Source organism: Meleagris gallopavo, chromosome 30 (genome assembly GCF_000146605.3).
Source record: "Meleagris gallopavo isolate NT-WF06-2002-E0010 breed Aviagen turkey brand Nicholas breeding stock chromosome 30, Turkey_5.1, whole genome shotgun sequence".
NCBI lineage: Eukaryota > Metazoa > Chordata > Aves > Galliformes > Phasianidae > Meleagris > Meleagris gallopavo.
Window position 1 is genome coordinate 4,585,224 of NC_015040.2, and position 16,143 is coordinate 4,601,366.

At 50.7% G+C, this 16,143-nt stretch overlaps 3 protein-coding genes across 6 annotated transcripts in view; 2 read left to right on the plus strand and 1 right to left on the minus strand.

Annotated features, from left to right (window-relative positions):
- The first annotated feature begins 1,142 nt into the window (after window positions 1-1,142).
- Window positions 1,143-6,343, plus strand: LOC100551338 (cathepsin L1-like). 4 transcript variants are annotated; one of them, XR_004162126.1, is made up of 9 exons: window positions 1,165-1,356; window positions 3,714-3,839; window positions 3,996-4,118; window positions 4,269-4,418; window positions 4,667-4,891; window positions 4,978-5,146; window positions 5,341-5,455; window positions 5,607-5,760; window positions 5,901-6,343. XR_004162126.1 is itself a non-coding variant. In XM_010725090.3 (8 exons), the coding sequence occupies exons 1-8, from the start codon at window positions 1,294-1,296 to the stop codon at window positions 5,704-5,706; spliced, it is 1,071 nt and encodes a 356-aa protein (XP_010723392.1). In that variant the 5' UTR covers window positions 1,168-1,293; the 3' UTR covers window positions 5,707-5,836. The 4 variants fall into 4 exon arrangements, 3 of the variants coding, with proteins under 3 accessions (XP_010723393.1, XP_019465660.1, XP_010723392.1); XM_010725090.3 differs by lacking the exon at window positions 5,901-6,343 and having other exon boundaries at window positions 1,168-1,356; window positions 5,607-5,836; XM_010725091.3 differs by lacking the exons at window positions 5,341-5,455; window positions 5,901-6,343 and having other exon boundaries at window positions 1,143-1,356; window positions 5,607-5,836.
- Window positions 6,344-6,453: 110 nt separating this feature from the next.
- Window positions 6,454-10,684, plus strand: MYDGF (myeloid derived growth factor). Its single transcript, XM_003213314.2, has 6 exons — window positions 6,454-6,696; window positions 7,445-7,495; window positions 8,259-8,320; window positions 8,769-8,850; window positions 9,389-9,461; window positions 9,826-10,684. Exons 1-6 carry the CDS (start codon window positions 6,460-6,462, stop codon window positions 9,903-9,905), a joined length of 585 nt encoding a protein of 194 aa, XP_003213362.2. The 5' UTR covers window positions 6,454-6,459; the 3' UTR covers window positions 9,906-10,684.
- Window positions 10,685-12,337: 1,653 nt separating this feature from the next.
- Window positions 12,338-16,143, minus strand: part of TNFAIP8L1 (TNF alpha induced protein 8 like 1) — a 6,520-nt gene continuing 2,714 nt past the window's right edge. The window contains exon 2 of the mRNA XM_003213315.4: window positions 12,338-13,747. Within this exon, the coding sequence (XP_003213363.1) occupies window positions 13,185-13,745 (561 nt within the window). The 5' untranslated portion in view covers window positions 13,746-13,747 and the 3' untranslated portion in view covers window positions 12,338-13,184. The remainder of the gene's footprint in view (window positions 13,748-16,143) is intronic.

A 16,143-nucleotide genomic window follows, 5' to 3' on the forward strand; every position in this document is an offset into this window, starting at 1 on the left:
TCTTTTTTTTTTTTTTTTTTGCTACATAAGATGGATAATATTTATGCAAATCCTTCCTCCCTCCATTCTTTATGCTGCCTCCCGATCCCACCTTCTCCTTCCCTGAAACCTTGAGCTTTCAGATGTGCACTGAAATTGGCTGTGCTTCAGTTCTCTGCAGGTCAGTGACTGTTCCCCTTTACCCATCTACTCAGCGTATGCTTTCTTTTGGTTTTTATTTTCCTGGTCAACAGGAACTGCAGTTCTGGGGAGGGGGGATTGAGTAATTGCACCTCAGGGGAGCACATACCCCCCCCCTCAAGCCAAGGGTTCTGCCAGGGATGAAAAGAGAAGAAGAAAAAAACAACACCCAAATGAACCACATTGACTTGCCCTGGAGTATTTTAAGTGCGTATTATGAAAAGAAAATATTTTTATGGATTCTTATTCTTTTATAATTATGAGTGTAAGATGTAGCAACTCATTAAAATATTGGAAAGAGATACACAGGTTGGCATTTGTATTTTTTGGAGTATGGGAGAGGGCTTGGGAGGAAGCACCATCTGGCTCACAATGGGTAAAGCTGCTTCTGTGGTAAAAAGCAAAGTGCTTTGTTTGGTTTCTATGTCAGCCAGTGGAGAGAATGTTAAAGCCCTGATGCTTCCTCAAAGGAAGCACAATCCAGCAATTGAAGATGCCGAAGGGTAGAGAGCTGGGAATCCTGGATTGTTCTTCACTCTGCCATTCAGGCACTGGAGTGAGGCTCCCTGTGTTTGCGAATAGCCTCAGCCGTGGAGACAGGAACCTCACCCAGCATCCCAGCTCCCTCTGACTTGGGGTTGTAGCTTTGTGGCACAGGTAGCAGCCTGGCGGCTCGTCTTCAAGCACTGGCAACTCTGATCCCACGCAGGGAGGACACGTGGGTGCCAGGCATAGAGCTGCTTTTTGCAAGTATCCCAATACTCGCCCATGTTTGCTTTTTGTGGCACTTAAAGCCTACAGTACCTGGCTTTGCTGCTTTTCTTTCTGTATTAGAGTTGAGCATTAATTAAACTGCTATTAAATGCCTTGAGGATGTAAGCTAGAGACTTTCATTTTAAATGCAAAGCATCTCACAGCTGGAGGATTTTGTTTTCTCAATATGGCTGTGAGCATATTTCTTGCCCAGGAATTCGCCTGGCTCTCTTGGTCATGCTTTAGCTTCTGTCATGCACCCTGCTGAGTACCTTCTGGTGTAGCTTTGAGGTCTGAGGAGCAGCGGAAGGGGAGGTAATGGAGGAAGTTGCACATTTCTGAAGCTTCCTTGAGAGAAGAATGTGCTTTTCCTCACCCAGAGAAAAGTCACTCCCTTCACAGCTGGGTGGGTGCCGGTACATGGTAAGAAGCTTTATTTTGTGGGGTTTGCTTATTTTAAGTCTTAATCTCGTGTTTTCTTCCTGTGCCAAAAGAACAAGTATTCTTAAAATGTCTGCAATGCACTCTTAAACTCTTCTAGATGAACAGTTTATCTGCCAGCTGCTTTGATCCTCCAAGCTTGCTTCTGAAGCTGTAGGATTAGTTGGTGCCAAAAAAAAAAAGTTTTCTTCTGTTGGGTATTGAAATCCTGAGAGGCATTAACTTAGAAAAGCTTGGGTTTGTGGTGATTTTTCCATATGTAACAAGATTGAAATACAAATGATGTAGGAGTCTTCCACCTAGCTGTACTGAGAGACAGGGAATTGGAGTATGAAGCAGCAAAGTAGCTCTTTTGGATAGAGAATTTGCAGCTGCAGTGTAACACTGAGTTAACTTCCTGAGAGGGTGAGTGGTAACGGCTGCAGGAAGTGGAGGGCATTGTGATGGATGCTGGGGAGGCTGGGCAGAAGGTGCTCTTCCTCAGTACTAAGCTTGAGTTTGTTGAGAGGCACTTCTCCCATGAAGCTCCAATATGTGAAGCTTTATTTTTAGATGTAGGATGTGGAGGAGAACAGATGTTTTGTTTCAAAAATAAGTCATTTTGAACTGCTCCTTGAGCTACAGAACTAGCTCAGAAAGCTGCTGTCACTCTGAAAGATGGTCAAGTGGAAAACTTCCAGCATCTCCATTCCTAAAGCATGGGGAATTAAAGGTGTGGTGATGGCTCTCTCTATCTCAAAGCTGCAGTAGTGGAAGCTCTGCTCAGGGCACAGTCCTGGGTGCTGTTCTCTTACTGTTGCTGCTCTGCAGAACAATGCCTGTGGGATGGCTGAGTTTGCTGCAAAATAAGTTTCTTCAGATTCCATCAAAGGAGGCATGGGTTGTGCAGCAGCAATATGAGGAAGACAAATGGCTGCAATGGTGAGGGATTGGGGGAGGGTTACATGTGTCTGACTGCAAAATGCAAAGTGTAAACTGATCTTGGCGTGTCCTCACCGAGGACTTTTGGAGAAGCATGCACACACCCGCTCCCAGCACACTGCCTCTGAGCTGGGACAGATGCAATGCTTTGCTCGAAGGCCCATGGAATCCTCACTGCAGCACTGCCCTCCTCCTTGTGTCGAGAGAAACTTCTTTTCTCTGGTTTTATCTCAAGCTCCTTGCTCAGAAGCTGTTGTAGCTTCCCCTTGGCTTTCAAGTGAGAACAGCATTGTCCCAGCCCAGCACCTGTGGCTCTTGCTGTGTTGGGCTCTGTGTTCTGCCTCAAGTCCCAAAGCTGCTCTGAACTGGGATGCCAAGGCTGAGCCATAGGCATCCCCCCTGGCCCCCAGCCTCATGCCAGTCCTTTTTCTTCCCCTCTGACCTTCCCTCGTGCATCTGTGCTTCAGCCAGGGTTGTGCAGAGCCAACAGAAGGCACAACCTGGGGAAAGGTCTCTGCATTTTCCCCCCTTTTTTTCCAGAAAGCATTGCGGATATCTTTATCCCTGATCCTGGTGCTGCTCTCAGGGCTGGCTGCAGCTCTCAGGCCGCTAGGCAAACCTTGCTCTGGAGATGCCAACATGTAGTCTCAGTGGTAGCGGTGCAGTTAACAGGAATGCATGAGGTGGCTGCTGCTATAGGAAGGGGGTGAGAAGCATGAGGCAGTGTGACAGCAGAGAAATGCAGCAGCCCTGAGTAAGGGATTTTGCAAATAAAAATTGTGGAGAGACTGTAGGGAGCATAGAAAGGCAGGAAGGGCGGACAAATTAAGGTGTCCCAGAGCCACCCAAGCTAACAGACAGGAGTGGGGATGATGCGTCTGCAGCCAGCAGCTTCCACCATCTGCAGCCTGTGAGCCTCCTGGGTGACCCATGGTGGGGGACATGGCGCTTGAGCTGCTACCAAGCACAACTGAGGACAAACGCTGTAATGTGGTCGGGGCAGGTTTGCAGGTGGGTGAAGGGGCTTTTGCTGCATGGTGGCAGATGGGATGTGTCCAGCCTGGCCCCAGAGCAGCACTGGGTGCTGCTGTACCTGCTTCTCTCTTTGCCCTTTTGTCTGCATTTGCTTTGTTCTGCCACTTAGTGAATAGGATGGGGCTCCAGTTTCTTGTGAAGCCATTCATTCCTCTCCTAAAAAGGATGGTTAAACACCACGAAAAGGACAGACAGCTAAGACCTTCTAAAGCTTTTGTCAAAACAGCCGCATGTCCATACAAAAGTTGATCCAGCTGAAGGAACAAATGTGCCTCTTGCCTTTTTCTGCCTTCCCCTCATCTTTAATCCAGACTTGGAAGGACTTATCCTGCCCAATCCAGTGGCTGTAGAGTAACCATCCCTCCTTTTTCTTTTCCCCTCAGTTCAGAGCCATGACTGTGCCAGTGGGGCTGCTGCTGGCCCTGTTGGGCTACATCACGGCACTGGACCCTGGACTGGAGGAGGCCTGGGAAGGGTGGAAGAGCCTATATGCCAAGGAGTACCCCGGGGTAGGTCTGCACCAGCTGTGCAAGGACTGGCCATGCTCAGCTCCCCTTGGGCCTGACAGCCTGGTGTCAGCTTCAAAAGGGTCCATACCTGGCAAGTCCACTCTGATGCTCCTGGAGGCTGTTCCTGACCCTAGGGCTGCTCTGCCCCTTTGACAGGAGGCTGAGGTCATCCGCAGGGAGGTCTGGGAGAAGAACCTGCGGCGCATTGAGCAGCACAACTGGGAGGAGTCGCAGGGGCAGCATACGTTCCGTCTGGGCATGAACCATTATGGGGACCTGGTACTTGCTGGTGCACCTCCTCCAAGTCTGGTCTGAGGGCTGGGTGCACCCAGCCTACTCTGCTTGGAGTGATGGTGCTCCCTGGGGTGCAACCTGCCCATGCGGAGCTGCAGTGCAGGTGGCCTTCCACACATACATGTGCACCTACAGATGGACGAGGAATTCAACCAACTCCTGAATGGCTTCACCCCAGTGCAGCATGAGGAGCCAGCACTGACCTTCCAGGCATCGGCAGCTCAGAAGACCCCAGCAGAAGTGGACTGGCGGGTGAGAGGCTACGTGACACCTGTGAAGAACCAGGTGGGCACACGGGGGGCTCTGTCCAGGGCTGTGGGATGGGTGCCAGCAGCAGAAGCTAGAGACTGCATCCTCCAAAGTGCCAGAATTCTGTGAAACTCAGAGAAGCAGCTCCTATAGTTTTGTCTGTTGCAGTTTCTTGTAGTTTTCCAGATGAGGAGCTGGAAAGCAACACTATGGGGTCACAGCATCCCCCTCCATCAAGTTTTGGAGTGATGTTGTGATCCCCCCATCATTTCCCTCTCACCCAGGGGCACTGTGGGTCATGCTGGGCATTCAGTGCCACAGGGGCCCTGGAGGGACTTGTCTTCAATTGGACGAGGAAGCTGGCAGTGCTGAGTGAGCAGAACCTCATTGACTGCTCCCGGAAGCTGGGCAACAACGGTTGCCAAGGCGGCTACATGACCCGTGCCTTCCAGTATGTGCATGACAATGGTGGCATGAACTCCGAGCACGTCTACCCCTACCAGGCCACAGTAAGGGGCAGCAGGAAGGTGGGCAAGCAGGGATAGAGCTGTGCTCGTGGGTCCCAGCCCTGGCACTGCTTTCTCCCTGCTCTCAGGACACCTCTAGCTGCCGATACAACCCTGGGGACAGGGCGGCCAACTGCTCCTCAGTCTGGCTGGTGGCCCAGGGCAGTGAGGCAGCGTTGGAGCAGGCAGTGGCAACTGTGGGCCCTGTGTCTGTGGCAGTGGATGCCAGCAGCTTCTTCTTTCACTTCTACAAATCAGGTATCAACTCCTGCACCTGGAGAGGCACGGTTAGGTAGACTGAGACGGGTGCCTTGCTCTGGGGCTGGGCAGCCAAGCCCTAGCAGAGCCCACAGGGCATCCAGCCCAGGGGAATAGGATCAGCCACTCTCCTTTTTCCAGGAGATGAATTGATTGGGGCCAGAGCCTGAACAACTCAGTTCTGTTCTTTCCAGGCATCTTCAGCAGTATGTTTTGCAGCCAGACAGTGAACCATGGGATGTTGGCTGTGGGCTATGGCACCAGCCAGGAGGGCAGGAAGAACATGAGCTACTGGATCTTAAAGAATAGGTAGAGGTGACCCTAGATCTGCCATCACTTTCAGCCTGTCCACTGCTCCTCTGTGAGGTCAAAGATGCAGCAGCAGTATACTCATCCCATGAAATGGGTCTCCCTGTGCTCTGGGAATGCAGGTATGCTCATTCTCCATCTCTTCCTGCAGCTGGTCGGAGGTGTGGGGTGAGCAGGGCTACATCCGCCTGCTGAAGGGAGCCAGCAACCACTGTGGGGTGGCCAACCAAGCCAGCTTCCCTCTGCTGTGAGCTCCTGCGCTGGAAGGAAGACGGCACTCACTAGGATTGTTCCCCTGCCTTGCTGTGAGGATAAGAATGCTTCCTTCAGGAAGGGGCTTTTGTGTGTATGAGAAACAATTAAAAATGGCATAGCTAATCACTCTGTGCCTGCAAAGGGGGGCTAAGGCATGGCTAATGTAGCAGGTTCATTTTTTCCTTGCCAGGCACAGCAGAGCTTCCTCTCCACAATGGTTGGTGAAAGGAGCTTTCTCTGCCCCTTTCATAGAACCGCAGAATGGTTTGTGTTGAGAGGGACCTATAAAAGCCATCTTCTACTGCTCTGCAATGAACAGGGATGCCTACAGCCCAATCAGGTGCTTTTCCTTCCAGCTGAATCTCAAATGCTAGAGCTCTGAGATTTTTGGCCACAACTGCAGCTCTCTAACCCAAACATTATCCCTCCTAGCCCAGCTCTTTATAAAATAACTACTTATCAAAGCAAATCTGCATGACAAGATGAAAAAAAACCTCGTAACTTCCTTCACCTCCCACTGCTTATTTCTGTGTCCATCAAATACTGTGGGGATTCACTCCCTATGAGGGCAAACACAAGGCCCTAATAAGGGGGAACACTGCACTGAAATGGACACCTCAGGGACTGGGGATGGCCCCAGGGGCGCTGTCCAGGTAGATGCTGTCACTTTGTCCCAGTGGTGAAGAGTCCCCGCGGTCCCTGCCCTCATTCCGCCGCCTCCCTGCCCAGGCTCCCTGCCCGCACTCAAGATGGCCGCCATGGCGCCCGCTAACGGCCCACCGCCCACACTGACCCCTCCCGCCCGCCGTAGCGCGGACTTCCTTTCCAAGATGGCGGCGCCCTGCGGTCGGAGCAGTCGGTGGCTGTGGGCCGCGGTGGTGCCAGCTGCCGTGCTGTGCTTAGCGGTTCGGGCCGCGGAGGAGGCAAGCACGGCTGAGTTCGATGTGAGGCCCGGCGGAGAGGTTCACTCCTTCTCCCGGAGCCTGGTGAGGGGAGAGGAGGGATGGGGAGAGGAGAGTGTACGTGCCTCTCGCTGACTGGTGGGAACGCACGTCGTTCCTCGCTCCTGGCACGGGGATTGGCTGACAGCGAGGGAAGGCGGGACGAGTGGTAGATGGCGGGGTGGGGGTCTGGGCCGGTTGCCGTGGGAGCGGTGCCCAGGGAAAGGGGCCCCCAAGTGTGGGGGGGGTCTACAAAGGAATGAGATCTCCAGAAAAGAAGGAACCTTTCTTCCGGGTACGGGTTCCCAAAGAGAAGGGGGTCGGGAGCGCCAAAGAAGGGCCCCCAGCTGAAGGAGATGTGTCGCCACCAAGATGGGATGATCTCTGTGGCCAAGAACTCCCTAGGCCGGGTCGAGAGGGGGGGGTCCAGTGGAAGGAGATGCTCCAAGGGAAAGTGAGGGACTCCCAGGGAAGGATGAGTCTGTGGGGAAAGAGGTGTGCTGAGGGGACCTGGTGGGACGGGAGCTGCAGGTTCCTGCCCACTCCCTGGCCCAGATCCTCAGGGTTCTGTTGAGACCCCCACTGCACCCCCTGGATGAGGGCCTTGCAGCCCCCACTGATATTGGGGCTCTTCCTGGGGTTAGACCAGTGGGGGATGCTCAGTGCCCACAGCCCCCATGGCCTTCTCAGGTGTTCCCATGTCTCATGTTGGTGAGAAGTTACTGATGTTGAGCAGGTAGATTCACACAGTTTGTCACTCCATGGCCAGGCCGCTGATCTTCTCTTTTTCCAGGGAGATTACACCTGCACTTTCACATACTCTGCTCAGGGAGGAACGAATGAGGTGAGTTGGGCAATTTGGATGCTTCCTTTGCGCTCAGTCTGGCTGCACAGAACAGGATTCTGTTGTTATCAGTGCTGACAGCAGTAGTAACTGGGAAGGACTGATGTGCCTCAGAAATAAAAGGCTGCCTCGGTCGGTCAGTCATTATTTTGTCCCCTAGGTTTAGTCGTGGCCAGGACAAGAAACTTCTTTTTCTACAAGGAGGAAGTGGTTTCCTTTGTGATCAGCTGATTCCAGGGCCCAGGAGCTGAGGGAGGGTGGTGGCACCATTTCCAACGCCACGTGTTAGCAAAAATAGCTTTGTTGGATTTGCTCCTTTAATGGAAGCGTCCTCTGCGTGTTGCAGCAATGCTATAGCACACAAGGCCATGACATTTGTAAGTTTTAATGAATCTTGGGGCCAAATGCTTTCAGTGGAGGACAAAGCTATCATTTTGTGCCCCTGTTGGTAGGAAGGGCCTTAGAGGAGTAACTCCTTAGTTTTTAGGAAATTCTGCATAGAACCATGTCCTTTTATTTTATTGTAAAAGGGTAAAAGACTTGTACTCTTTCCTATAACTGCATTGATGAAACTGTGGGGAAAAGAGAAAGGGTGACCAGGCCTCCTGCTTTGTGCAAACAAAATAGAAGGGGCCATCAACAGCTGTTCTGTAATTATGTTTTGCAATTTCACAGTGGTGCTTCTGTGGCTGGGAGGTGGGAATGAGTTGGAAAATGGGAGATGTTTCCCAAGATTAACTGTTGAGGCCTTTCCCCTCTGCAGCAATGGCAGATGAACATTGGAGTCAGTGAAGACAACCTGCTCTTCTCCTGCTCTGTCTGGAGGTGTGTGGTTTAACCTGAAAAGCAACAACAAGCCAGGTGGGGGCTTGGCCAGGGTTCTTCCCTGTGCAGCAGAGATGGTGCTTCCTGGCTTTCCTCTCCCAAGAGACGCTGTGACTTTGGGAGGTCTCTCAAGCCAGCTGGTGTTTCTTCCCCGATCTCCTCACTATACTAGTTGAAGCTACCAGAGACCTAGAGGTGGCTGTGGAGGGAGGGAGCCGTGTATCCTGCCACTCCTCTACATCTCCACCCTCTCTACCAACAGCAGGGATTAGAAGAAGCTGCCTGATTTGCCCCTTCACTGGAAAGTCAGAGCAGGATGGTCTCTAATGCTTGTGGCCTAGAGGGCCAAGAACCAGAGTTAGCCCCTGTGCCTGACCCTTCCCTATGATCTCACCTCCCATATAACCTTTCTCTGCTTTAGATGCCAAAGGCTGTGTTCTTATTTTAGGCCCCAAGGGAAGTCTTACCTCTTCTTCACTCAGTTTAAATCGGAAGTGAAAGGAGCCAAGATAGAATACGCCATGGCTTATGTAAGTCCAAACTGATGACTCGGATATAGGCATGTGGGAAGCTGCTGTAAAACATGGGTTGGACATTGTAAACATTCATGAGACATCTGTCCAGTAAAATGTACTCCACCATGCCCTTAATTAGAGAGTGGTGGCAGTCAGGACCGAGTGTCTGCAGAAACACCCTCCTGCACTATTTAATTTCTGCTCCTTGTATGCTGTGTGTTAGCTGCTGGCTTTGCAGATGTCATTGGCTCCAAAAGACACTATCCTGCCAAGGTGCACAGGACAAGGAGCACCTTGATATGTCTCAGCAAATTCATTCTTCCACTTCTTTGCCTTTCAGTCATCTGAAGGTTGCAAGTTTGTGATTTAAAAGGAAATGGAAACCTAGCCAGGAATTTTCCTTCAGATTTCCTTTGCAGATGTAGTTCTTTCACTCCACATTATTAAAAGACGGAATGTTCATTTTCAAAATGTGCTTTTGTTTATTTGCTTTAAATGCACTAGCTTCTTGGATTACCTCAATTGCATAAGCTTTTTTTCCTTCCTGTTTCAGTCTCAAGCTGCAGCAGGTGCACTGAGTGACATCCCATTAAAACAGGAAGAATTCGAAATCACTGAAACGACAGGTCTGTGAGTGAGAAAACTACGTGAAAAAGGGCCTGGTATGGGAGACAAGCCTGGTTGTCTACCAGGAGATGAGCAGTTAAGCCAATAGGTGACAGCATAGAGGCAGACACTGCACATTATGGAGTCGGCAGTGTAGTGTTTGTGATCCGTAGTTGGCAGCAAGATTTTGCAGGTCTCCTTCCAGTTTAAGTGTTAATTGGCATAGGGGAAGAATGGGTTTATCACAGTGTGCTTGTACTGTGCATGTAAAGAACTTCAGTGTCCAACTTGCTGGCTTTTTATCATCCTGAAAGGGAACAAGCAGGGTTGTTTTATTTATACCTTACCATTTGTTTATCCTATACTTGTTTTCTCTCTTTCTAGTGTCTCACAGGGAAGGCAAGTTCCGTTTTGAACTGTCGAAGCTCATGATTGTAGCAAAAACTCCCCATGATGAGCTGTGACTCTGAAGATGCTGTTGGGCAGTGTTTCGGCCATGAGTCTGTGGCAGACAGTGGAGAGTACTTGTTATTGGGAGTTATTTCAGTTGGCCAAACCTTTCATGTTTTCCGTATTGAGGTGCACTAGGGTCCAAGACAAGTGGGGCATTGAGGTGTTGAGAAAAATGCATTCTGTCTTGTGTCAGAGTAACGGTGTGCTTTGCAGCTGGAAACATCCTCTGAAAATCCTGATCTAGAGCCAGCCATTCTGCTGCCTGCTTTCTACTTCAGTGATCTGCTGAATATGGTAAAGCTGCCCTCTCAAACAGCACTTTGTCTTCCTTGCTAGGAGGAGCAATGCAGCAGCTAGATTTAAGCAAGATCTCCTAAATGAAAGTTGTAAACCCTGGAGTCTCTGGAAGGTGGTAACAGGGTTTCTTTCTCTGGAAGCATTACAGAAGAAACAAATTGGATAGGAGGGGGAAGGAAGGGATAGGGTCGTTCAAAGCCACCTGACTTCTTAAGTGCCACTATGGAAAACCATCACTGGCTTAATTGGAGAGGATGTTCTGTTCCTGTCCTAGTGCAGATTGCAGATTGGGATAACTTGGCATGGGGAAGGCAGAGTTTCTTATTCTGGCACAACCCAGGAATCAATCCAAGCAACACTTTCATGTCTCAGTACCAGTGCAGGACTATTTTCTATGTACAGAAGCATTTTTTTTCTTATCTAAAATATTAACAGCGAGGGAATGTGGAATTCCTATTCTGCGTAAATACACAAATAAAGCATCATGCTCTCACCTGGGTTTGCTTTGGTCTATGATTCCTGTCCTCCAACTGGATACCTAGCAATCCAGTTCAGTGCTTGCTTAGCCAGGAGTTGCTGAGATGTCCTGCAGGAGGTTGGAGACTGCAGAAGATTTATGGGGGTTCTGCCCATCCAAGAGGTATCCAGCAGCCCACAAGAACCTGTAACGCAGTGCTGTCATGATAGATGCTTTGCCCAGAGGTGATACCTGGTGTCAACTGTGGTCATTGTAGCTACCTTTTCTGTTCTGTGGGAATTTCCTCGTCTTTGAGAGTACTTTGCATTGGGAATTTTACAGGCTTTGTTTTCCAGAGTGTTCCTGGATGCTTCTTTCTCCATTGAGTAGCTCCTGGAATTGCAGATAACCTGCAGGTCCCAGGAGTGATCTCTTTCCCTGTTAAACCAGCTGCTTAGAGGGAGTCAGCAAAACAGAATCAAAGGGACTTATTTCCCAGACTCAGATGGCCAGTGTTGGGACTAGAAATTTAGGTTGTGAGGTGGCTCTGCTAGCAGAGGGTGAGTTCTCCATGGTTTCACCAGGATGGGAAAGTGGGTTTGAGGATGAGATAGGTGTTTGCTGTGGGGAGCAGGGAAGAACATTCAGATTAGAGATCTGTAAGTGAGGGAAAGCTGGTGCCAGGCACTTCGTGAGTTGACCTTGGTCCTCTCTCTCACACAGGGGAGTAAGAACCCCTGGGGACAAAGAAAACAGCTGTGATTCAGTAGGGACTTCTCTGAGCAGAGATGCTTCATACAGTTAAGGAACATGATGCAGCTGGTGCTGACGTGCACATCGAGAACGGAACAGTGAAGCATTTTTGGCTGCCAGTGCAGCAGCATCCATCAGCTCCATTCCACTTTGGGTTCTCTGCATCTATTGATACTCCACCAAGCTCTATGACTTTTGGCTGCATTCTCCTGTGCATGCGCCTGTATATGCACCTTACTCCACATCCTGAGCTTGCTTTGCACAATTAAATTAGCTGTGATATTTAGAGCCATGCTTACGAAATGACAGAGGTAGAGGCTTTATTTCTTTTAATATTAAAGGCTGAAACTTACCACTGCCTTGAGCTGGCAGCAGGAAGGGAGCAGTGGATGCGAGTGGCCGGGTTGTACCTGTGAGCACTGGAGACATCCCACAGAGCACAAGGAACAAGAAAGTCACCAAGATAAGGCCAGCTGATATTGCGCAGTGACTTGTCTCCTAAAAAAGCTATTTTATATTTTCAAAGCAAAGATCAGTGTTTGAAATGGGCCAAGGCTGGTGCATCTATGCTGAGAACACAGCGCACTGTAGGGCTGCCCTTTCCCTTTTGTCACTGAGGTAGTGCTTTTTTTGTTCCTGCTGTGCAGTACAGGGACTGATGCAGGGAAGCGTGTGGGTGCATGTACAGGACCCCATACCTTTGGTGCTGATTTTGCACCATGTTTTTTCCCACCACCTCAAGAGTTGGCTATGCAACACAGTTGTGCCAGGGAGCAGCGGTTTGAGGGGGAGGATCTTTGTTGTCATGCCAGGAAAAGGGAAAGCAGAAGCCTCAGGCACAGCGAGCAATCTTCATGCAAAGGACAAATCAAGCAAGCTAGTGCCCATTGCACTTGTTTGGTGACCATCACCAACTTTGTATGAACCACACAGAGCACCAAGCCAAACCAGTTGAGTTTATTTAAATAACTCATAAGGGCTACAGAGTTTTGTAAAAAATAACAATTAGAACTCACTCGAGGACATGTCAAATGTGTGAAATACTTGGGACAATAACAAAGGAAGGCACCTGAGTGATCATAGTGATACCGTCCACAGGAGGCTGTTGGGGGATCCCAGCTGAGCCCAGGATGAAGAACACAGGGCCACCAGGATGCTTCCAGCCCTGAGGGACCACTGCTCACCCATGCAGTTGGGGATCTTTCTGGTCACCAGGACTTGTCCTTGGGAGACCAAAACCCCTTCCAGCCTGCAAGGCACAGAAGTACTCTCCTAAGTTGGGCAGTGTAAGCCTGGAGCATGGCTTGCTCCCACTGTGTCATGGAGGTACTGGGACCTTGCCAAAATAGAGCCATGATAATGCTATCACACCTGCTCACCAAGCAGCTGCCCATCTGCTTGGATTGGTGTTGCACACTGCCAGTCTTTCGTTTGTTTTCTATAGAAGGATTACAGTCAACTTCAAAGCGGAGAATCCAGTTGTAGCCTGTTCCTTGGACTCGGAGCTAAGAGCACTTTATGGGCAAAGGAAAACCAAGAACGTACAGCAGGAGCCCAGGGAGCCAGAAGCCCTGGAGCACCTGCAAAGAACTCAGCCAGGAGCAAGGTTTGCAGATCCTGGGCAAGGGATGGACAAAGTCAGGAGGTTCAGTCTTTTACATAAAGAGGAGAGAGTTAGCATCACAGAGAAGAAGACAAAGCCCTGTCATCACCAAAATGGCCGTGTGTCCTGTCTTCAGGCTCATAGGTAATGGGATGCTGAGTCATGTTGCCACCAATAGCTTCATATGTTGTCCTCCTCCAGCATCTTGTTGACACCTTCGCAGATTCTCTTCAGGTGCGTGCGGTAGGGCTCGGCTGGCCCGTAGAGGGCTGAGAGGAACTCGTAGTCTGCAAAGTGGTTGAAGACATGGTTGATGCGAGAGTGTGACTTGGCCGTCAGGTGGCTGCTGACAGCCTGGTGCAGGAGGTCCCGGCACTCCATCAGCACACTTGACATGACCCTGCGGTCAAAGGTGAAGTCTATCTGGTGGAAGCTGACTGCTGTCATGGCCAAGGTGTGCACCTTCTTGCGGAAGCGCTCCATCACCAACAGCTCCTCAGGGCTGAACTGCCCATTGCGGTACAGCACGCCCAGCTTCATCACAATCTTGATGAGGTTTTTGATGATCTTCTGGGCCTCTTTGCGATTGTGGGTGTACTCCTTCGTGGCTCGATAGAGCTCGTCCAAGATCTCGCTGCTTGTGTCATCAATGAAGACATTGGCCATGGTCTTGGAAGCCATTTTACTCAAGAGCTTCTTCTGGGCCTGCAGGGCCAAGCTCTTGGTGCTGAAGGAGTCCATCTCTGCAGGGAAAAAGAGGCACACATGGTTCAGCCCACACCCTGGAACTGCCCCTACATCCCCTCCTCCCCGCACACCTCACACTAAAGGTAAGACTAGGAGCAGCTCTTCCTCACGAGGCTCTGGGTGCCAGAGGAGGGGAGCTCACATCCCAGCTTTGGTTTGGGGATGACTTATGGGATGTTCCTGACTCTCTTCCCCTAGTTGCTGGGATAAAACTGCAGCACAATCCCCATGAGGTCTTCACTCTTCTACCTCCCAAGATTGCCGCTGCACTGTTCACTGCTTCCTTACAACCTGACTCATTTCCTGAAGGTTGAGACAGGTGGAGCTGAGTCACCCATTTAGCCACGCGCAGCCCTGTGTGGTGACAGCTGCTCCAGTGCGAGGATGGGTGGGTGGGAGATGCAGGTTGCTTATGCAATTATCTGCATGCAGCACAGTCAGAATGGTAAAAAGAGAGCAGGGAAGGGATTGCTCTATAAATACATCACCATTGGTCCTCTTCATCGTGGAGGGGAAAGAAATATCAAAGCTAAAGGATACTGCTAGAGTGAGAATAAAGTGGATACGCAGAGGAATGGTTTCTGCTCAAAGCTTGTGGTGATCACCCCATGGGCTGAGCCCAGCTCCTGGCACCTCTCTGCCCCTGCATACAACTAGGGCTGGAAGCACACGAAGCAAGCAAGCAGTACTGGAGTCAGATGCCACATACAGTGGTAGGTACAGCCCATAGGAAAAATGTGGTGCTTTGTAGGTATTTCTTTCAATGCAAAAACATTGATTTTTGCCAGCACGGGCGTCAAACTGAGACAGAAGTAACAAAGCAGAAGCTGCTTTCACAGAACTTACTGAGCGCCAACTGCCCCATATACATGGTACTGCCGGAGCTGAGCCCACATCCTGGGCTCACAAATGGCCCCAGCCGCAATCCCAGGCCATGAGCACCCCCCATTGGCAATGAGCTTTGTGCTCTGAATGCTCCCAGTGCTACAGGATGCTGAGTAGGAGCAGTGCCTGTATAAATAGAGATTTCCCACACCTGAGCTCTTTGTTGGGCAACCACAGGCAATGAGCAAAAGCAAACTCCACCCACGGAGTCATGAAAAAATAGGAAGCGCCCACTACTCCAAAACACTCAACTGGAGTCATGGACTTTGCTTCTGCCTTGGTCCTGGGGGGAAGCTTCCACACCCAAAGAATTCAATCAGCTCCCAGCGGGAAATTTTATGGGCTTTTTCCTGCTGGGAAGGGTCCCACTGACCCCTGGTCCCATTGTTGGCAGAGGGGCTGTCGCCACTATCAGTGTGCGGAAGAGTCTGCTTTGCCCCACTGAGCAGCCTGCAGACTGAAATAAACCACCAGATTTCCTTCCTGTCACTCAAGTCTGCAGCCCTGTGCTGGGCTTGTTTTTTTCCTTCTTCTTTTTAATGATAGCGCCCTTGAAACCTAGGGTTTTCTACTGAAAGAGCAGCAATGCTGTGCGCTGAGCCCTGCTCTGGAAGAGCACAGTGCAGCGTGGCCCTGGCAATGAATAGTGGCTTTGCACACAGCCACTGTCATATCTTTGGGCTTTTTTCCACCTGTTTTGCAGGAATCTGAACCCAACTGAGAAAAGCAGAGCGTCCTGGGAGCTTTGCAGACTCCAGCAGGACTCGAAGGCATGGCACCATGGGGCACACCATGGGGCTCAGCTGAAGGCTGCAACATCTGCACTGGGTTCTATGCCCGGACATCCTGTGGGAGCTGTGAAGGTGATGCTCCAACATACCCCAAAGCACGGCAATGGGTTCCTGCCAGGCTGGGCACATGCGAGATCCTTGTTTCAGCTCAGGGCTTTGGTTAAGCACTGAAAGCTGCTCAGCTGCAGGAGCAGAAAGAGACCTGCAGATATAGGAGCAGGAGGTGCAGAAGTGGGGTGGAGGAAGGAGGACACCCTCTGGTCTGGGGGATGAAATTCTCATCCACAGAGGGAACAAAAACCCCATTACTGGGGCCAGGGGAGTCCCAGTCTCACACCCCACACTCACCCCACACTGGTGTCGATCCGACTGCCAATCACCAGGTGTCCACAGCACTTCACCACATGGCCCCGCTGCACTCCTGGCAGCCCCACAGCAGCTCTCATGGCAGCGGGATGAATATTTGATGCAGGAATGTAAACACACCTCAATAATGCATGGGGCAGTGTGGAGCAAGCGTGCAGAAGGGAGGGCTTGAGCTGGGAACTCCTCCACTTCCCAACCATGCTCCTGCCCACCCCACCACACTTCTATTCCCTTCAACACAGTCCTAAGGGCAGCACCACTGTCTCCTAGTAGGCCCAATGCAAAAAGTCAACATTTCAGGATTGCCATCTCCCTGGCTCCCGCGTTGTGTATGCCACCCCCCCCCACTG